General features: G+C 38.3%; 1 protein-coding gene across 3 annotated transcripts in view; it reads right to left on the bottom strand.

Annotated features, from left to right (window-relative positions):
* The window catches only part of NAALADL2 (N-acetylated alpha-linked acidic dipeptidase like 2), a 972,343-nt gene that overhangs the window by 159,465 nt on the left and 790,972 nt on the right, over window positions 1-21,906 (bottom strand). For all 3 annotated transcript variants that reach the window (XM_067466051.1, XM_067466050.1, XM_060767493.2), the window contains one exon: window positions 21,006-21,152. In XM_067466051.1, the coding sequence (XP_067322152.1) occupies window positions 21,006-21,152 (147 nt within the window). The remainder of the gene's footprint in view (window positions 1-21,005; window positions 21,153-21,906) is intronic.

Below are 21,906 nucleotides of genomic sequence, written 5' to 3'. Positions count from 1 at the left end.
CAGCTTTTGACAAGAGAGAGAAGTGTCTTGACATCAGACACAGAAGGAAGGGATTTTTAGGAGAGGAAGCTAAATAGAGTTCTGACAGGGAAAGAAATCTTTAAAGTGAGCCTTAAGGAATAGGGAATAAGGTTGAGACAAGGGCTAGGTTTTTACTGTGTTGAGAGGACCAGTAAAAGAGAGTCTTGTCTTCTTATATTTAGGGAAAGTATAAGAGAGCTTATTGCCCTGTGTGTGAGACAGATAGGAGTCTGTTCTCTAAGTGATACTGTTTCTAAGAATAGAGCAGACTGTTTAAGGAAACTCACAGTTTTGAAAGCTTTATTGTCAGTAGAACTAACTGTTTAACCCAACTAAGTCTCTACAACTGAATTACGCTTCTGTACCGCTCATTCTATGAGTAGATATTTACTTAAAGTTCAATAAACCTTTTCTAGTTCATTTTTAACTGGTGTCAGCTTCAGTCTGTTAATCTCCTCAGAACTAAGTCAAGTCAATAATAGAAATCTCTTTAAAGTCCAGTCAGCCAGCGAAGAAGCAATAGAAGAACTAAGGGCAAACACACCTTACCTACAACACATTCACACCTTTGGTTCCTCAGACCAATAAAAGCTGAGGTGGTGGCAGTCATACCTACCAAAAACATCGGTCGTTAATAGCTTTATAGCATTGGCAGCCAATATCTTCCTTATACTGGTGGCAGCAGTGGGATTCTTTGTTCCCCCCTGCCTCAGATATCTTTGAATTTTGTTATAGCGTACATGTACACACTTACACATACATACAAAGGGAGGGAAGGAGAGAGATGCAAACAAATTATTTTTAATGATTGACCAGTATCCCAATACTGCACACATCTTTTTGTTATCTTCCTGGAGGGCTACTAAGTAGGTTTGCAGTTTTATTAAACTCCATTCTGTTTTCGGTATCTGGATTTTGGTCGACCACCAGATCTAATTTTTGGGAACCCCCCCCCCCAAAAAAAACAAACAAACAAAAAACAAACCCAAACTGTTTTTTGATCTGGCAACTGAAAGGTCTGGGAAGATCCATTGGCAATGGGGAACTTTCTATCATTTTTAGACTATCAGGTTTAAGAAACCCCCCTTTTCTTGGATCCCTTTTCCTTATATAGAATCATAGAATCATAGAATCATAGAATCAAAGAGTTGGAACAGACCTCATGGGCCATCCAGTCCAACCCCCTGCCAAGAAGCAGGAATATTGCATTCAAAGCACCCCTGACAGATGGCCATCCAGCCTCTGTTTAAAAGCTTTCAAAGAAGGAGCCTCCACCACTCTCTGGGGCAGAGAGTTCCACTGCTGAACGGCTCTCACAGTCAGGAAGTTCTTCCTCATGTTCATATGAGAAACTACAAGAGAGGAGATTCCATCTGAACATTAGGAAGAACTTCCTGACTGTGAGAGCCGTTCAGCAGTGGAACTCTCTGCCCCAGAGTGTGGTGGAGGCTCCTTCTTTGGAAGCTTTTAAGCAGAGGCTGGATGGCCATCTGTCAGGGGAGATTTGAATGCAATATTCCTGCTTCTTGGCAGGGGGTTGGACTGGATGGCCCATGAGGTCTCTTCCAACTCTTTGATTCTATGATTCTATGATTCTATGATATATCCTTCAGTAAGGCCTGGATTAAAAACATCAGGTTTAGGAAACCTCCCTTTCTGGGATCCTTTCTCCTTATAACCTTAAATAAGATCTGGATTTAAAGCATCAGGCTTAAGAACCCCCCCCCCCCTTTCTAGGATTGTTTGCCCTCAACACCCTTTCAATGAAGCTGAGTTAAATACTTATTTCAATGGAAGCCACACCACCTGAAGGAGCATTAGCCATTCTTCAAAAAAGATATAAATTACCTACTCATTTTATGGTGGCTTTAGAAATGATAAGATACATCCTCTACCTCAAATTTGAAGCTTGCCTCATGTGAAGGGCACAATCAGTGCTAGTTTTTTTTCTAAGTGTATAGAAAGTAAACTGCTTATTTATTGCTATTTGAGACAAAAAGCAAGCCAAACCATGCAGAGCTGTGACCGGCACTGAGAATTTAGATAATTGATCTGTCTCTCTCAGAAGCCTGCTCACAATAGAAAAATGGAGGCTCAGCTTGGCTAAAAGACATGTTATGGCTTTCGTCTGTTCTGATTGGCTCAACAGGCAGGGTTCACAGGAAAACCTGTGTGCCCACCTGCGGCAGCCTCTCTGCACTCTACGTGTAGCCAAAAGAAACTGAAAGCAGTCATTTTCAGCAGCCATGTGGTCTGTTGCAGCTGGAAAAAAATGGTGGTGGAGCCTGTGCCATGACATCTGGCTGAACCAGTCGGAGCCCATTTTTTTAAAATGGATCCATGCACAGCCCTACTACCAAGCACACTTCTAAGTTAAGGAATCATTCATATACAAGCACACACACTCCATGCTTCACAAAGGTCAATAACGGTTCTATTTCTTTCATAGGCCTGCTGATAGTCAATTGGCATGAACCATTGCTCATGCAGAGAGTCTTTGTGGGAAGACACCTTATGTATTTAACTAGATACACTGAACCACATGCATTCCTCAGGAAATAAAGGACTTGGCTGAACAACACAAACTGTGTTTTTGTTTCCTTATTGTTGCTGCATCATCTTCTGTAACCAACATCATTCCACACAAGCTTAGCTATACTGCTACATAAAACTAAGCACTTCTGAGAATTATAAAGCAGTACAAAATCACCACAATCCAAATTTCTCTGTGTCTAACAAAACCCACAACCCTCTAAATCATATTTTGTGCTGTAGTAAAATATTAGTCTCAAGTTTTCATAGTGAGATTTCTTAATTTTATTGGTTTTTGGAGAACACTTTATGTTAAATTTAATGAACATATGCTAACCATGTGAACTTTCTCAATGTCTCAAAGTCCTGAATCCTACAGATTGATCAGTGAACCAGTTGTCAACATATAGATTAAATTGGCGAGACTAACAACTGATTTTAGGCCATGGTGAATGTTCTGCCCCCATGCTATCTTAACTCTTTGGAAGGTGAACTGAAATAAACATTTCAAGAAAGAAGGAAATATGTCTGCACTGGCATGTGGAAATAAACTGATTTAAATAAAGTACATGCAGTTCAGCTTATGAGAAAATTGTGTGTGAGAGAGTATGAAATAAACAATGGCTGTTGTTGGCTTTCCACTGTCAAGGACAATTTGTGTATTTGTTTAATGTTCAGAGAACAGCAGAATTTCTTAATCAATGTTGACTAAATGAGAACATGTCACAGAGGGTAAATAATCTGAAGCAAATATAAAATAGAGGGAAAATATATTTTAAGAAAACAATATTTCATAAATGAATAAGTAGAGCAATTGCATGAGTATAGCCATTAAGGCTGTATAGCTTTTCTTTCACATGAAAAAGGAGGACGGCTCACATCCAATCTGCACAGAAAACTTGAATGAAAGCTCAAAGTTACCTTCAGAATGTTTTGCACATTTGAAAAGGAAGTAAAAATTGTTATGCAGTCCCTCTAAATGAAGATACAGTTTCCAACTGTCAAAACCCTTTGTTGTATTTTAATCTAAGAATACCCCCTGCAGAAAAAGAAAGGAAAAAGAAGTCTTCCCCTGCATTTGTTTTGTGAACTGTGATATTGCAATATATCTGTGTAGCCTAGAAATAACATGACAAGGCTATTTTCATGCCCCTCTTTTTTTGGCCTGTACTTACATTTGACTGAAGATATGGAAAACAACTTTTATGGCTTGGGTGGTAAAAATAAATGTCCCGGAAGCCTTACACAGCCAGAATTTGGACAGCCAACATAAAATACTTCATGCTAAATTTACACCCGTTGATAAATAATAAAAGAAGTGGCGGAAAATCCAGGTTGTTTTTTAAATAATGTACTTCACATTATTATTTTTTTTAAAAACAAACTAATAACACCAGCCATAATCTTGATCTATCTGCCTTATTATTGCACTAGAAGAAAAGGTGTTGCATTACAAGCTAAACACTATTATCAAGGGACAGGATGAAAAAGAGGAGCAGAATATAGATAATATCTTAGAATAGCTGTTGGTTACTTTGAGAGTCATATTATGAATGAGCTTAGGGAGAAAACATAATAATAGTCATTTTCTGTTTTTCCTTTTAATGTAAGCCAGTCATCCTTTTTGTCTAGAGGTATAATAAAAGTACACCTTAATTGGAGACCACTGTCAGGTTGAAAGAGTTTCCTTTTCAATGCATCCTGGGCAGTGCTTACTTGATGGTGGTGGGAATTAACATCCTAATATCATGTCAAATGTGGTTTGTAATTGATTAGCAAAGTGACATTACGAAATGAACACAACAAATGGTAATGACATTCCTTGCTTCGGTATAACAAGTAATGTATTGCTTGCTTTGATGTAACAAGTAATGTATCTCTACATTTGTGGGTTCATATTTTGCAGTTTTCATTATTCAGGGCTTGGCTTAATATTTTCTCTCTAGAAATCTTGAGGTACCTCAAGGCAGCTCTATCGACCTCACAAATCAGGGCTTGGGAAATGTCATAGGACACTTCCCTGCCAGTCCAGTGACAGATGGGCACACTGTACGTCCTCTGATGTTGCTGGACTTCTGGAAATGTCATATGCTTCCCTCCCAACACAGGACCATGCCTGTGTTGTGCTGGCACCAATTGACTAGCATGGATCTTTGCCACTTAGGTGATGCTTCCCACATGTGATGGGGGAAGCATCACCACAAGAGAACAGTTTGGGGGGGGGGGGGTTGGACTTGCCCTGCTGCCCTTCTATTTAGTGGTGAAGCCATGCAATGTGGGACACTTCACCTGGCTCATGCTATTTTGGTTGTAAGACCAATTTCCACCTGAGGTTGATAGCTGGAGAGAACATTTCTCTAGGAGGACATCTACCCTGTAAGAATTAATGCAGTTTAGCACAACTTTAACTGTCATAATTCAATGCTATGGGATCGTGGCAGCTGTAGTTTTACAAGTGTTTGCTGAATGTTGGTGTTACAACAAACTACAACTCCCATCCAAATAGATCTGACATGTGCTTAGGTTGCTTGAAGTGAGTTCCACAATGTGTATGTAGCCACAATATATGAGCTATATCTCTGATAACATCTATTTTGGAGTTTAAGAGTGTTCTGTACTGGCACTCTTTTGGATGTTGTGCTTTAAACTCAGTACTTCACATCTCGTGAAAATAAATTAAGAACTATTGCCATTTTGCCCAAGGCATTGCTGTATCCTGCATAAGACTTCTCACAGAATCTCCATAACAGCTAATTCCCTCCTAGCTAGCTTCAGGAATCAGCAAACCAAGTGGAGAAATATCCATTACTTTATGTCCCTGGTGGAAATCTCATATACAAAAAAAATCCAGGAAAGAGATTAAAAATTGGATCTATCTCTTTAGTCTCATTTTCAGTATGAGCATGAACCTCAAATCTGTCTTTAACCATGAACAGGAAAGTGTTCAGCCTCTTACCTATTGTCTTAGGTAGTTTAGTGATGATGATTAAAACATAATCTGTGAGAGTTCCCACGATTCTTATCTTTTATCTGCTTTAAACTTCTAACAATCTTATCCCACAGGCAGGATAGAAGGGGGGAAGCAGGGGAAAGCATCCTTAAGAGCGGGGATGTGACTTGTCCCAGCAAAGTGTGTCTTTGGGAATAGCCATCCATCCCAAGAGTTTTTCCCATTCTCTTCCAGCTTTCCTCTGCTTCCTGCTGCTAGGAAAAAGTAGGCTCAGGAAGTTCGGCAGCCATTTTGGAAAGGGTGCCAGGGGAATCAATTTTGTCTACTCATTTTCCTGGAGGGGGTGTGTTTAGAAAGAGCAGCTTTGGAGGGAAATGAGGGAAGATGGTGATTGGCTGAGTTAGAGTGGGCGGAGCCTAACTTAGCAAAAGAAAAAAATGTCTTTAAGAGAAGGTTTTTAAAACCCTGTCAGGAGATTGAACCTGGGTGTCAAGGAGAAAGGGTTTCAGGAGTTTTGGAGTGGTATAGTGGGTTAGTAAGAAGAGGCCTGAGTTTTGGTCTGTTGACTAGCGGAGTTAGCTAGTGGAAAGAACTCTATAGCTATTAGGGGCATAGCTGGTAGATCCAGGAATAGGACTATCTGTGCTGGCATAGATTTACTGTCAGAGAAGCAATCCTATCAGTATTTCTGTGGTGGGAGAGAGAAGAGTTTCTGTGTAACTAAGTCTGAACTGCTTTATGTAACCACACACTTTTAAGCCAGTATTTTTAAAACAGCTAAGTTTTTAATACCTGAATTGTTCCTGTTCTCTTAAATAAACATCATTGTTTTGTTGTTCACAACAACTGCCTCATGTGTGCCTCTGTGGGTGAAGTTTCAAAAGCAGATTCCTGCAGTAATCAAGAGCTTAATGGTGGCGGCATAGATTTTAAAGAACAATCTTTAGTGTTACCTCAGAAACACAAGCCTGAGGGCTAATCCAACACACTCTTGCCTCAGATACCTCAAGTAAGCCAAGGGCTTATCAGTATTTCTAAGTTGGTGAGTGCCAGAGGGCCTTCAAAAGGGGTTTTTTGGCTGGTAGAAAGTTCCAGCTTTCTTACAGCTTTCTGTGTTTTGGGGGCTTTTAGTCGCAGAAGCCTCATTCCAAATCTAAGTGCTGTTGTTGCTTTTGGGACTTTTATTACCCAAATAAGCCCCTGCTTGTTATATTTTGGTGGGAAGCGCTGGAATTTGTCCAAAAATAAAGCCCTCGCTGGTTATATTTTGGTGGAACAGCGTTGGGATTATTTTTATTCCCAAATTAAGCTCCAAATCCGTTATATCACGCAATCTCTGTTTAAATATCTTCAAAGAATGAGGATTCCCCATGCCCTGGAGCAATTTATTGCAGTAGTTGTACAGTCAATAAGTTCTTCATAATGTAAAGCCTTTGGTTTATATTCCAGTCTTTGCAATAGCAAAAAACAGTATTTCAAAAGTATTGTGTCATCCATTAATCCAGGCAACATCCTCACTCCCTCTGAGGATGCTTGCCATAGATGCAGGCGAAACGTCAGGAGAAAAATTGCCTCCAGAACATGGCCATATAGCCCGGAAAAACCTACAACAACCCAGTGATCCCGGCCATGAAAGCCTTCGACAATACATTCAACATTCTTTTGTTAATGCAGAACTGCACTGGTTTTTTTGAGTGTCACATCACATCATGGACTTATGTTTCATTTATACTTGTAGGTTCTATGCAAACATTCAGATGAGCATAGGTTAGAAATAGGAATTTAATTATCTCCATACTGAAATTTCATTCTGTTCCTTCAAATTCTACCCATATCCATTTTTCCCATCTTTGTTTTGTATTTCCTTGCAAGACTTGATGTTTTATTTGAGCATGGAAATACACAAGGGCTTTTTTTTTTTTAACAGAACTTCCCTGTTAGTTTTCACATTTGTTCACACAATTTACTGGTTATGCAGCTTTCCAAGATTGTCTGCTTATTTTTCTTAATTACATTTTAGCTGTTTGCATTTTAAAACACATGCACCATTTTATGTTCATTTTATTTTCTAAAATGCTCTATAAGCCTTACAAATGTGTGAATGTTTAAGGCAAGATGAACATTTACTTATGACAAATTTCAGAAGATGTGAAGATGCTACATTTGTCAAGGCCATCAAGTCCAACTGAGTTCTTTTCTATCCCTGCTGAGGAGTAGAAAAGCATATGCAATTCCTTTCGGTCATAAGTTCACTGTAACATGAACATTCTGACTGTTGTTCACAGGTGGTAAGTTTGCAAATCCCCCTTCCCTTTCCTTTCCTGCCTAAAGACAGTGCTGATGGGTCTGGAGTGCACCGATTTCTGGTAGCGCATGAGTTTCATCACGTAATCCTCAGTCACTTAGGAGGACTGTGAATAAGGTGATGAAGCTTTCTTTAGACCTCAGAGACCCTGGCAGGATTTTAACAGGAGCCTCAAAAATTCTTATTCTCATCAGAACAGATTCATTCTTTCAGCTGTGCTTCTCTAATCCTTGAGGAACTAAAGTTAACCTTTTCGCAGTCAGTTTTTTTTTCTTTTTTCCACATGCCAGAGAAACCAAAAGATAAAAGAAAACATTTATGCAATGTTTTATTTTTATAATTTCTCTCAGAATCACAAATCAGCTTACTAGTAGCACTCCAAATGCAATCACCATGGCAATATTGAGTAAAGGCTCAACTGAATATGAAAGAAGGAAACAGGAAAAGAATACATGGCCTAGAAAGAGAGAGAGAGATAGATAGATAGATAGATAGATAGATAGATAGATAGATAGATGATAGATAGATAGATAATAGGCCTGGGCGGTTTCGTTCGTTAATTTTGTTATTCGTTAATTATTCGTTATTTTTAATAATAACAAAACGATTACAAAACATATTTTCAAACCCGGAAGGGTTTAAAAATAACGAAACAGCATCCCCCATTCTTTTAACGAGCTTCCGCCCGTTTCGGAAATGGGATGGAGGATGCTGCTGGTGCCCTGGGAGCCTGGAGCCAATCAGCAAGCCAGCAGTGCACCGTGGCAGTGTCTGATTGGCCGGCAAGGCCTTTAAAAGCGGCTCCGCGTGGCCGCGGAGCTCATTTGCACGGAGGCGAGGGAGGAGGAGAGAGGTCTGGGAGGGCTGCTTGCTTTGGGTTGGCGTGCTTTGGGTTGGCTTCTGGTTTCTGGCTTGGTTGGTAGGAAAAAGACTTTTTTTGGGTTGGCTTCGTTGGGAAAGACTCTTTTGTGTGTGATTGCTTCACATCAGGGCCAGTTTTTGGTTATTTTCCATTTTTGAACATTTTTAAAAAATACCTGTGTTTTATTCTTTAAAAAAATACAAAAAATATTCTAAAAAAAGAAAAGAAACTTCTGTTCCTGTGTGCTCTCGTTTGCACTGTCTTTTGGCTGTGTTAGCTGTACATTAGGGCCAGTTTTTGGTTATTTTCCATTTTTGAACATTTTTTAAAAATACCTGTGTTTTATTCTTAAAAAAAATACAAAAATATTCTAAAAAAAGAAAAGAAACTTCTGTTCCTGTGTGCTCTCATTTGCACTGTCTTTTGGTTGTGTTAGCTGTACATTAGGGCCAGTTTTTGGTTATTTTCCATTTTTGAACATTTTTTAAAAATACCTGTGTTTTATTCTTAAAAAAAATACAAAAAATATTCCAAAAAAAAAAGAGCCTCCTGTTGGTTTGTGCTCTCCATTGCCTTGTCTCCTGCCTGTGTTAGCTCTACATCAGGGCCAGTTTTTGGTCAATTTTCCATTTCTGAACATTATCTGAAAATACCTGTGTTTTATTCATAAAAAAATACCAAAAATATTCCAAAAAAAAAGAGCCTCCTGTTGGTTTGTGCTCTCCATTGCCTTGTCTCCTGCCTGTGTTAGCTCTACATCAGGGCCAGTTTTTGGTCACTTTTCCATTTCTGAACATTATCTGAAAATACCTGTGTTTTATTCATAAAAATAATACCAAAAATATTCCAAAAAAAAGAGCCTCCTGTTGGTTTGTGCTCTCCATTGCCTTGTCTCCTGCCTGTGTTAGCTCTACATCAGGGCCAGTTTTTGGTCAATTTTCCATTTCTGAACATTATCTGAAAATACCTGTGTTTTATTCATAAAAATAATACCAAAAATATTCCAAAAAAAAGAGCCTCCTGTTGGTTTGTGCTCTCCATTGCCTTGTCTCCTGCCTGTGTTAGCTCTACATCAGGGCCAGTTTTTGGTCAATTTTCCATTTCTGAACATTATCTGAAAATACCTGTGTTTTATTCATAAAAAAATACCAAAAATATTCCAAAAAAAAGAGCCTCCTGTTGGTTTGTGCTCTCCATTGCCTTGTCTCCTGCCTGTGTTAGCTCTACATCAGGGCCAGTTTTTGGTCAATTTTCCATTTCTGAACATTATCTGAAAATACCTGTATTTTATTCATTAAAAAATACAAAAAATATTCCAAAAAAGAGAGCCTCCTGTTGGTTTGTGCTCTCCATTGCCTTGTCTCCTGCCTGTGTTAGCTCTACATCAGGGCCAGTTTTTGGTCACTTTTCCATTTCTGAACATTATCTGAAAATACCTGTGTTTTATTCATAAAAATAATACCAAAAATATTCCAAAAAAAAGAGCCTCCTGTTGGTTTGTGCTCTCCATTGCCTTGTCTCCTGCCTGTGTTAGCTCTACATCAGGGCCAGTTTTTGGTCAATTTTCCATTTCTGAACATTATCTGAAAATACCTGTGTTTTATTCATAAAAAAATACCAAAAATATTCCAAAAAAAAGAGAGCCTCCTGTTGGTTTGTGCTCTCCATTGCCTTGTCTCCTGCCTGTGTTAGCTCTACATCAGGGCCAGTTTTTGGTCACTTTTCCATTTCTGAACATTATCTGAAAATACCTGTGTTTTATTCATAAAAAAATACCAAAAATATTCCAAAAAAAAAAAAGAGCCTCCTGTTGGTTTGTGCTCTCCATTGCCTTGTCTCCTGCCTGTGTTAGCTCTACATCAGGGCCAGTTTTTGGTCAATTTTCCATTTCTGAACATTATCTGAAAATACCTGTGTTTTATTCATAAAAAAAATACCAAAAATATTCCAAAAAAAAAAGAGCCTCCTGTTGGTTTGTGCTCTCCATTGCCTTGTCTCCTGCCTGTGTTAGCTCTACATCAGGGCCAGTTTTTGGTCAATTTTCCATTTCTGAACATTATCTGAAAATACCTGTATTTTATTCATTAAAAAATACAAAAAATATTCCAAAAAAGAGAGCCTCCTGTTGGTTTGTGCTCTCCATTGCCTTGTCTCCTGCCTGTGTTAGCTCTACATCAGGGCCAGTTTTTGGTCAATTTTCCATTTCTGAACATTATCTGAAAATACCTGTGTTTTATTCATAAAAAAATACCAAAAATATTCCAAAAAAAAGAGCCTCCTGTTGGTTTGTGCTCTCCATTGCCTTGTCTCCTGCCTGTGTTAGCTCTACATCAGGGCCAGTTTTTGGTCAATTTTCCATTTTTGAACATTATCTGAAAATACCTGTATTTTATTCATTAAAAAATACAAAAAATATTCCAAAAAAGAGAGCCTCCTGTTGGTTTGTGCTCTCCATTGCCTTGTCTCCTGCCTGTGTTAGCTCTACATCAGGGCCAGTTTTTGGTCACTTTTCCATTTCTGAACATTATCTGAAAATACCTGTGTTTTATTCATAAAAATAATACCAAAAATATTCCAAAAAAAAGAGCCTCCTGTTGGTTTGTGCTCTCCATTGCCTTGTCTCCTGCCTGTGTTAGCTCTACATGAGGGCCAGTTTTTGGTCAATTTTCCATTTCTGAACATTATCTGAAAATACCTGTGTTTTATTCATAAAAAAATACAAAAAATATTCCAAAAAAAAGAGAGCCTCCTGTTGGTTTGTGCTCTCCATTGCCTTGTCTCCTGCCTGTGTTAGCTCTACATCAGGGCCAGTTTTTGGTCACTTTTCCATTTCTGAACATTATCTGAAAATACCTGTGTTTTATTCATAAAAAATACCAAAAATATTCCAAAAAAAAAAAGAGCCTCCTGTTGGTTTGTGCTCTCCATTGCCTTGTCTCCTGCCTGTGTTAGCTCTACATCAGGGCCAGTTTTTGGTCAATTTTCCATTTCTGAACATTATCTGAAAATACCTGTGTTTTATTCATAAAAAAAATACCAAAAATATTCCAAAAAAAAAGAGCCTCCTGTTGGTTTGTGCTCTCCATTGCCTTGTCTCCTGCCTGTGTTAGCTCTACATCAGGGCCAGTTTTTGGTCAATTTTCCATTTCTGAACATTATCTGAAAATACCTGTGTTTTATTCATAAAAATAATACCAAAAATATTCCAAAAAAAAGAGCCTCCTGTTGGTTTGTGCTCTCCATTGCCTTGTCTCCTGCCTGTGTTAGCTCTACATGAGGGCCAGTTTTTGGTCAATTTTCCATTTCTGAACATTATCTGAAAATACCTGTGTTTTATTCATAAAAAAATACCAAAAATATTCCAAAAAAAAGAGCCTCCTGTTGGTTTGTGCTCTCCATTGCCTTGTCTCCTGCCTGTGTTAGCTCTACATCAGGGCCAGTTTTTGGTCACTTTTCCATTTCTGAACATTATCTGAAAATACCTGTGTTTTATTCATAAAAATAATACCAAAAATATTCCAAAAAAAAGAGCCTCCTGTTGGTTTGTGCTCTCCATTGCCTTGTCTCCTGCCTGTGTTAGCTCTACATCAGGGCCAGTTTTTGGTCAATTTTCCATTTCTGAACATTATCTGAAAATACCTGTGTTTTATTCATAAAAAAATACAAAAAATATTCCAAAAAAAAGAGCCTCCTGTTGGTTTGTGCTCTCCAATGCCTTGTCTCCTGCCTGTGTTAGCTCTACATCAGGGCCAGTTTTTGGTCAATTTTCCATTTCTGAACATTATCTGAAAATACCTGTGTTTTATTCATAAAAAAATACCAAAAATATTCCAAAAAAAAAAAGAGCCTCCTGTTGGTTTGTGCTCTCCATTGCCTTGTCTCCTGCCTGTGTTAGCTCTACATCAGGACCAGTTTTTGGTCAATTTTCCATTTCTGAACATTATCTGAAAATACCTGTGTTTTATTCATAAAAAAATACCAAAAATATTCCAAAAAAAAAGAGCCTCTTGTTGGTTTGTGCTCTCCATTGCCTTGTCTCCTGCCTGTGTTAGCTCTACATCAGGGCCAGTTTTTGGTCAATTTTCCATTTCTGAACATTATCTGAAAATACCTGTGTTTTATTCATAAAAAAATACAAAAAAATATTCCAAAAAAAAGAGAGCCTCCTGTTGGTTTGTGCTCTCCATTGCCTTGTCTCCTGCCTGTGTTAGCTCTACATCAGGGCCAGTTTTTGGTCAATTTTCCATTTCTGAACATTATCTGAAAATACCTGTGTTTTATTCATAAAAATAATACCAAAAATATTCCAAAAAAAAGAGCCTCCTGTTGGTTTGTGCTCTCCATTGCCTTGTCTCCTGCCTGTGTTAGCTCTACATCAGGGCCAGTTTTTGGTCAATTTTCCATTTCTGAACATTATCTGAAAATACCTGTGTTTTATTCATAAAAAAATACAAAAAATATTCCAAAAAAAAGAGAGCCTCCTGTTGGTTTGTGCTCTCCATTGCCTTGTCTCCTGCCTGTGTTAGCTCTACATCAGGGCCAGTTTTTGGTCAATTTTCCATTTCTGAATATTATCTGAAAATACCTGTGTTTTATTCATAAAAAAATACCAAAAATATTCCAAAAAAAAAAAAAAGAGCCTCCTGTTGGTTTGTGCTCTCCATTGCCTTGTCTCCTGCCTGTGTTAGCTCTACATCAGGGCCAGTTTTTGGTCAATTTTCCATTTCTGAACATTATCTGAAAATACCTGTGTTTTATTCATAAAAAATACAAAAAATATTCCAAAAAAAAGAGCCTCCTGTTAATTTTGTTAATTTCGTTAAGGTTTGCGCATGCGCTAAAACGCGAGCGCCATCTTAACGAATCGATTCGTTATTCCAGGGTTCCCAGATTAACGAAAATTTCGTTAACGGTTTGCGCATGCGCTAAAACGCGGGGCACCATCTTAACGAATCGATTTGTTATTCCCGTCAAATTACGAAATTTCGTAAATATTAACGAAATTTCGTAAATACCGAACTTTTTTTTTGGAAAATCTTGTAAATATTTTAAATATCGAAACAAAAAAACACCCCAATTACAAATCGATTTTAGAAACAAATTTTTCCGTTGTTACCCAGGCCTAATAGATAACCTGATAGGTAAGAAAGACACAATTTAGGAGATATGATTTGACTTGACACATTGATGGACCATCTAAATTCAGATAGTATATTTTTACACCAAGGTATAACATAGTACAAATTTGGGATTACTTTAGACTGCCAAGTCTCAAACCTCTGGTTTGTAGCTCTCCTGGGCAGGTTGGTGGAAAGTTATTCAACCATCGTTTTAATCCTCTAAATGTAGTACAGCATGGTATGCAAGCTTACTCAGGCCCTATCTACACTGCCCATTTAATGCAATTTGAAGCTAGTGTGTTTCATTACATCTGCACTAGCTTCAAATTGCAGTGACCAGATATCAAATCCAATAAAAGTGGGCAAGAGAAAGCCCTTAATGTGCATCAGTGCTCTGTGATTTGTGTAATCACTATCCAGGCCTCAAACTGGTTCCAGGATTTCTGGTTTGGAACTGCATTAGAATCATAGAATCATAGAGTTGGAAGAGACCTCATGGGCCATCCAGTCCAACCCCCTGCCAAGAACCAGGAAAATTGCATTCAAAGCACCCCTGACAGATGGCCACCCAGCCTCTGTTTAAAAGCTTCCAAAGAAGGAGCCTCCACCACACTCCGGGGCAGAGAGTTCCACTGCTGAATGGCTCTCACAGTCAGGAAGTTCTTCCTAATGTTCGGGTGGAATATTCTTTCCTTTAGTTTGAAGCCATTGTTCCGCATCCTAGTCTCCAGGGCAGCAGAAAACAAACTTGCTCCCTCCTCTCTAAGACTTCATTAAATGGTCAGAGTAGATGTGAACACAATCATGTTATAAGTCTATACACTGTATCAGATATTCAAATGGGTCCATAACTCTAACACTGCTATGGATTAGATTGAGTAAAAAAATATGGGGTAACAGTTCTGGATTTTGTTATGTTTTGAGAGTTAGAATCCACATTGTTGGCTTGCTTTTGAATGCTTTAAGACTAACTAGTGCTAGAATAAAATTAAGTCGGGTTTCAAATTCACAAGAAAAGCAATGAATCATCTTCAAAAGGTTGAAGATATGTTTCTGTGCAGTTGTGTATAACATAAGCTATATGTTACCCAACCATTCTCAGAAAAAAAACACTAAGTAATTACTGCTCATAGTATATTGATTATCCCACATTAACTGTCCACATAATCTATACCATATCTAAATCATACAGCTAATCAGGATTAAATTAATATCAGCAAATACAGTCTTATGGAAAGCTCAGCTGTTTGTCCATATACATTTGCACATTTTATTAAAACAAATTTCATCCTGCCTTTAAGGTTTGTATAATCCAAAGTATCAAGACAGATAATTCCATGACAGATAGATATCTGAGTCCACATTGGCATATAATCCAGTTCAATGTGGATTGCATACAGCTGTGTGGAAGGGGCTTTTGTCTGGAGCAAACTGGGAAATCCCAGTTTTCTCTGGATTAGTTCAAATTTACATGAGTTGTGATTTGGACTCCTCAGGTAAAACCAAGACAGATCCTGTGTTTTGGGCCTGTCTAGAAAGGCTTGTAATCATGTGGATGGCAAAATTCTACTTTTTTCAGTGCTGGTTAGAAACTGCATTAAATGATCAATGTAAATGGGGCCAAGTTATTGACACAAAGAAGAATGATACAGATTTTAGAAGAATTGTAACTTCACTGAGTGTCATTCACTGAACTTTGTTTAAATGTTATGTACTTAAATTAAGAGTAGCTGGACACATAAAAAATCTTAACTGCAAAGGAGTTGAACATAGAATAACAAATCAAAGACTCGTAGGGTTGCTCTTAATCAATAGGTACATTAAATAGTAGGTTTGAGGGCAGTTTGCTATGAGGGTTATGAATATGTACAGTCACCAAGTGTGACTCATTGTATTTAACCCTTCAGCCAAGAAAAGCCACTCAATAACTAGAGACATTATACCCTTGGTAACGCGAATCTGACATCATACTTTAATTCATTTTTGCACTCATGAGTCAAGGTCAATTCTTCATGCAGTAAAACGACAGGTAATTATCAATCTTTTTATAAAATCAATACTGGGTCTTCAGGGACAATTGTGCCAATAATATTCTCTTTAAAGCCATCCTTTAAAAATTCTTAATCAAGTAATGTTCCCATTTTGTCACTAGTTATAATGCTAATTTATTTCAGGACTTAATGGGAAATGAGGTTATGATGTCCACACAGTACTTTACAATTCTGATAATTTACCATCATGAGGCAAAATTTGTTTCACACTTTTTTTGACAATAATTTTCCATGATTGGAGGAAACATGGGTCGTCTCCTTACTCACTAGACTGCTTTCCCTGTTAAACAACTGTTTCAATTGTATCTTTTCAAATTATTCTCTAAGAAAGGCAAGTATAAATCCAATTAACAAACAAACAAATCTATGTTTTCTATAAATATGTCTGCAGCTGTCTGCCAATGTAAAGATTCCAGAAAATTGATCACCCCATGGACAGTCTAGAAATACAGCCTAAAACAAGATTCTGGAATGTCATGGTGAAATCATATTTCCCACACATGTTTACATGTAGTGTTAAAAGTGGAAGAGGGGTTCTTGATAGAAGTGATCAAAGATATTACTACATAGTTCTAGAACAGATGATTGTAGCAGCTGACCATTAAACTCTAAAGACAGCTTTAGCATCTCAGTGTCTGTATTATAACTGGTTGCTGTGCCTCCAATCAGTGCCTGAATTTGTCCAGGAAAAGGCTTACACAAGACATTGAGCCTTTCCACATAGGAAACTTATTCTGAGAAAGTAGCACTGGCATTATCGAGGAGTGCTCTATTCCTACTCAAGTTAAAATAATGGCATCATATTTGTTCTTGATCAGTGGTTTTCAACCTTTGGTCCTCCAGATATTATGGACTTCCAACTCCCAGAAGTCCCAGCCAGCTTACCAATATGAAGATCACTACAAACTAATCATGAGGACTTTCTTAAGAAGGATATGCACTAGTCTGCCCTTAAGCAGTAATCCTGTCTAAGTATTGACCCCTAAAAACATAACAATCATGGGATGAGATTGAAATAGATCTTGTGTTTAGTACAGTCGTTCTCAACCTGTGGGCCCCCAGGTGTTTTGGGCCACAACTCCCATAAATCCCAGCCAGCCTACAAGCTGTTAGGATTTCTGGGAGTTGAAAGTGAAAACATCTGGGGACCTACAAGTTGAAAACCACTGGTTTAGTAGCAAAGGAAGAACTTCAATCTGTGGGTAGATTCCCTCATGCACTCCCAGGCTGTCTTTGTATGTGGAAGTGGACAGAAAGGTAATTAGGTGATCAAAACAGGGATGGTGCTGTTGCCTTTGATCAGTGATTGAGGGAATCAGAAGATTTGCCTTAAAATATTTCCTGCCTCATACACATACATGTGCTTGTATATCAGATTTTATTCTGTCATTTCTTGGAGCAGCTAGTCTTGTTTCCTTTTACCTTTTTTGGCCTCGCAACAAGCTTGTGAGCTAACAGCCTGTGATGTAATATCACGTGAAGATTGTGGATGAAAAACAACTGGACGTCATTATGAGAAATACAATGTGGCATGGAACTGGTGTGACTATCACACATTTGGCTTTCATGCAAAACTAGTGTAGGTCTCCAAACATCAAATTTCACACATTTCAAATGTGTGAAATGTGCCTGAACATTACGGCTAGTGTTCTATGTTAATGGAATATTTTTTGAACATAGTTTATGATAATATCATTGCTCTTTTAAATTGCTCTGTTTTGTGTGATAATATTTGCTGGAAGCCAGTGATTTGCCCTAAATTCATGTATTTTAGGAAAAGTTACAAATGACAATAGTATAAATAAATCAATGCTTTAAAAAACAGGATGATAGGCAAGGAATAGAGAAAGGCACTTTTGATGTAAATGGAAGTCTATGGACACTTAAACATGTCATATAGATTACAAAATACATAGTCCTTGATCAGGAATTACATAGAGCAGCTGTTAAATGACAGAAGATATGAGCATTGGACCACAAGCCTGTCATAAACATTGCACTCTTAATCAGAGAACATCTGCTTTTCCATTGCTTTTACGACAACCTCTGCCTTGTGTTTAATCTGAAACAGAATGATTTTCCTAATAGGTACAACAGTGTTTTTACAAATTGAAAAACCTCCTGGCTAAAAAAGTAAAGGATGCCAACTGCCGACGTTTCAATTAACACAACCGTTTCTTGTAAGAAGGGGTGGAGGAGAGAAAGAGTTGGGGATAAGGAGAACATCGCTCCAGCATTTGGCAAATTCTGAGATTGCTTTGCATTTGTGAAATTTAATTATTGGCAAATTAGTAGTGCAGATGCCGATGCACAACGGATTCCAAACTCCCGCTATTCAATCTGAGCTTTTTCATTTAGGCAGATAATGAAAGTGCATGCAACAAAACGTAACATCTCTAAAAAGGACAATGATAGAAAATAAGTTTAGAATTATCACAGACACAATCTATCCCTTTTCAAGTGATCGGTTTCACCTTCGCATTAGAGATGTAAATCCCTGACTCATTTTGACCTCACACAGTAAATGAGAATAACTAGAGAGGGGTGAGCAATTCCGCTTGTTACCAATCTATGGGGAATCTGAGGAGGGCACAGTTGATCTCAGGAAAAGAAATGAAAATTTTCATGAGTTCCCTTTCTACATTTATGTAAAATGTACAGTATTGGAAAATTTGATAACATTTGTTTTCCATTTAAAACTTTTGTGATTATTCATCCTGTTGTTAGTGTGTGTGTGCTTGAGGTGAGTGTTGGGTGTACTGTGGGCCCTCCACATTAACTGATATTAGGAGTGCAGGGTCTCTAAGAAAATGGAAAAATGCACACCTCTGTAGGAATCTCTAGGTTCTCCAATGTGACCAATGTGATCAGCTTATGCTGGAGGTTAACTATTCATAGAATTGTGCTGGAGGACTTACAAATGCCTAGGGAAGCATTCTCACTAGGAATCTGTAGGTTGTTGAAGGCCTTCATGGCTGGAATTACTGGCTTGCTGTGAGTTTTTGTGGCTGTATGGCCATGTTCCAGTAGCATTCTCTCCTGATGTTTTGCCTGCATCTGTGGCAAGCATCCTCAGAGATTTGTTGAGAGGTCTGTTGGAAATGAGGCAAGTGGAGTGTTGCAATTAGCAAGCTTAGTTAGCATTGAGTAGTCTTGCAGCTACTAGTCAATCAGTGAGGTTATTTGTATAGAGGTACCCTGGCTGTTGTTTGGGAGTTAACACTTCCCAAACAAAGGATCCTCCCCAGGCAACATTCAAACTTGCTTCAAACAGACAAAGGTTCTTTCTCCCACCCTGGACATTCCACAGATAAAAAGCTCTGAAGATGCCAGCCACAGATGAAGGTGAAACATCAAAGAATGCTACTGGGACATGGTAATACAACCTGAAAAACTCATAGTAACCCAGTCTCTAGGTACTGCCTTTTCTCCATCAGTGGTCACCTCGATCCACCCAGGAAAATCTCCTATATATACCGGGCCCTAGGGAGGTACACCTGGAAGTTACAAGGTGTAGAGCTTTTTTGACCTATGCTCCAATTCTGTGGAACTCATTGCCTCCATACATTAGATCAATGTCGGAGTTGCGACCTTTTGCAAAGGCACTCAAGACTTGGCTGTTTGGTTGTGCATTTAAGTAATCAGATCTAATTTGCCAAATAGTCACTGTTGAATGTTTTTATGTTGAATGTTTTTATATTGTGTCAATGCTATTTTAGACTGTAAGTCACTCGAAACACCTTGATGGAGAGCGACTAATTAAGAAATAAAGTGAAGTGAAGTGAAGAAGTGAAGTACTCCAACATGACTTTATTGTCAATTACCGGTGGATGTTGGCCATACAGTAGTGTTGAAGGACCTAAAGATTCTTAGATTTCTCAAAAGTTAAACCCATAGATATGGAAAGCTAAGCTTACCTTCAGAAAAGAGCCAAAATAGTTCCAACTAAAAGAGATAAATTGATCAATGGGACCTGCATAAACATTTTGGTAAGAATCTTGTGCAAGAATAAAGTGAATTCTTACTCAATTCCCACCAATTAAATGAGTCTATTCTGATTGCAATTAACAGTTAGGATTTGTCTTCTGTGTTTTTTCACAGTATGTGAGCTACACTTCAGAAAATAATGTTCAGATTCAATAGTGTGATAGTGCGATGATCTCTTATTTAATATAAATTCATGCCAAATTTTAGAGTACAACTCCCATCATCCCCATGGGTATGTTGTCTAACGACTTCATCAGAGAGGGCTTTTTTCAGTGGCATACTATATGTTAAGCTATAGTTTAACTATGGAGCCTGCCAGTTACCATCCAAAAACATAAAACTACATCCAGAAGGGCTCCGTGGCTAATCTAAAGCAGAACCAGCATATGCCGCCATGGCAGCAACATAGGAAGCTTCCCCATGTTGCACCGTCAGCAACAATGTGGGGAAGCTGGCAACCAATGCTTCACCCCCATGGGAGGTGGTTATGAGTAAGTCTGGCAATGCAGGGCATGGGGTGGTGGGTTCCCCATGTTACCCCATGAGCAGGATTTGCCACAATCCATGGTGAGCAGAATTTGCCACAATCCATGGTGATTCCAGCGGCCAGTATGATAAGGTTGTAAATGTGGAGGGAGTTAGTTGTGTTTCAACATATCTCACTGATAAAAGCTGCATTTAATATATTTCACTTTGGCAGTAAAACTACACATGCCAGAAATACGATTTGCTTGTCTTTTCTCCTCTTCTCTCAATGTTTTTTTGTCAGGCAGGGAGCCTTTTTTATACTGTAATCCATTGCATTTAATTTTGGAGAACACAGAAGCCATCCCTCAGAGTAAAACAGCAAAAATCCACTTTGCACATCCCATGTTGCTATGAATATTACAATTATGTTTTGATGTTAATCCTACTGCAGCAATTTCCTTGTTATGATTGTCTGCATGAAAATGCAGGAGACAGCCCATATTTTCCCTTTCAATGGAACATGACATGCTCTTCGAGGAACTGATGAGCCCAAATACTCTGCAGAAATATCCCTATCATTCAAAAGAAACTAACAAATGAGCCAGCAGCTTTTGACAGCCGTCTACTTGATGTGGGAGATTTCGCTGAGTGAAGCCAGATTTTGCTTTCTGATTAACCAATCCTGTCTGGTGATTTCATTTGCAATTACCTCTAATGCTGTCAAATCCTGATATGAAAATTGCAGAGCCGGGACCCCGAGATGGTTGATGAAATAATCAGAATCACCTTGCATTTGTACCGAACTGACATTTGCTTCCATGCATTTCTCTTGCCCAAGACAGCTGAAGTTATGTCTCTGAAAGATACAAAATTGGATTTAGTCTTAGATTCAGTAGCCACACATGCAGCTTTATTCAGATAAGCAAAGATGTGGTAAATATCTTGATCTAGTAACACCATTAGCCAATGTGAATTGAATGTGAAATCTCAAGCCAAAGTAGATATGTAGCAATAGACCTAGTACACAGAGGACTGTAGAATCAATGCTGTTTGACACCATTTTAACTGGCTCAATGCTATGGAATTATGGGAGTTGTTGTTTGTTTGTACTATTTGGCAGACAAGACTAAAAACCCTGTAAAACTACTGTTCCCATAGCATTGAACTATGGCAATTAAACCTCATTAATTCTACCCTTGAAGGCAGATTATGGCAGGCAGTGAAGGGTTGTTTCACCTTTCCCTGGTCTGTGGATTGCATCATCATTTCAGTTCATTGTTGATAACAATTTCCCATAATTCACAAATGTCTCCATATTCCAAAGGGAAAAAAATTAATGTGGGAGACATGAAAAGTTGATCCAGACATTGGGTGATTAATTTTGTAAAGGGTAAGTTTGAGCTCAGTCATGTTAGGTCTGAAATGGAATGTCTCTCTCTCTCTCTCTCTCTCTTTATAAATCTCCATCTTTAACAGCTGAAAAATATGCAGATACAAAATAATCTTTTATATGGCAAGAATAAAAAGTCATATAAAGTTGTGGTTCTGGGACCAGGCTTTTGGACAGCAGGCATAAATAGCACTTTGTATATGGAACTTGACTGGAATGA

The sequence above is a fragment of the Anolis sagrei genome, chromosome 3 (assembly GCF_037176765.1).
Source record: "Anolis sagrei isolate rAnoSag1 chromosome 3, rAnoSag1.mat, whole genome shotgun sequence".
In the NCBI taxonomy this organism is placed as follows: domain Eukaryota; kingdom Metazoa; phylum Chordata; class Lepidosauria; order Squamata; family Dactyloidae; genus Anolis; species Anolis sagrei.
This window is presented reverse-complemented; position numbering and strand designations above follow the sequence as displayed.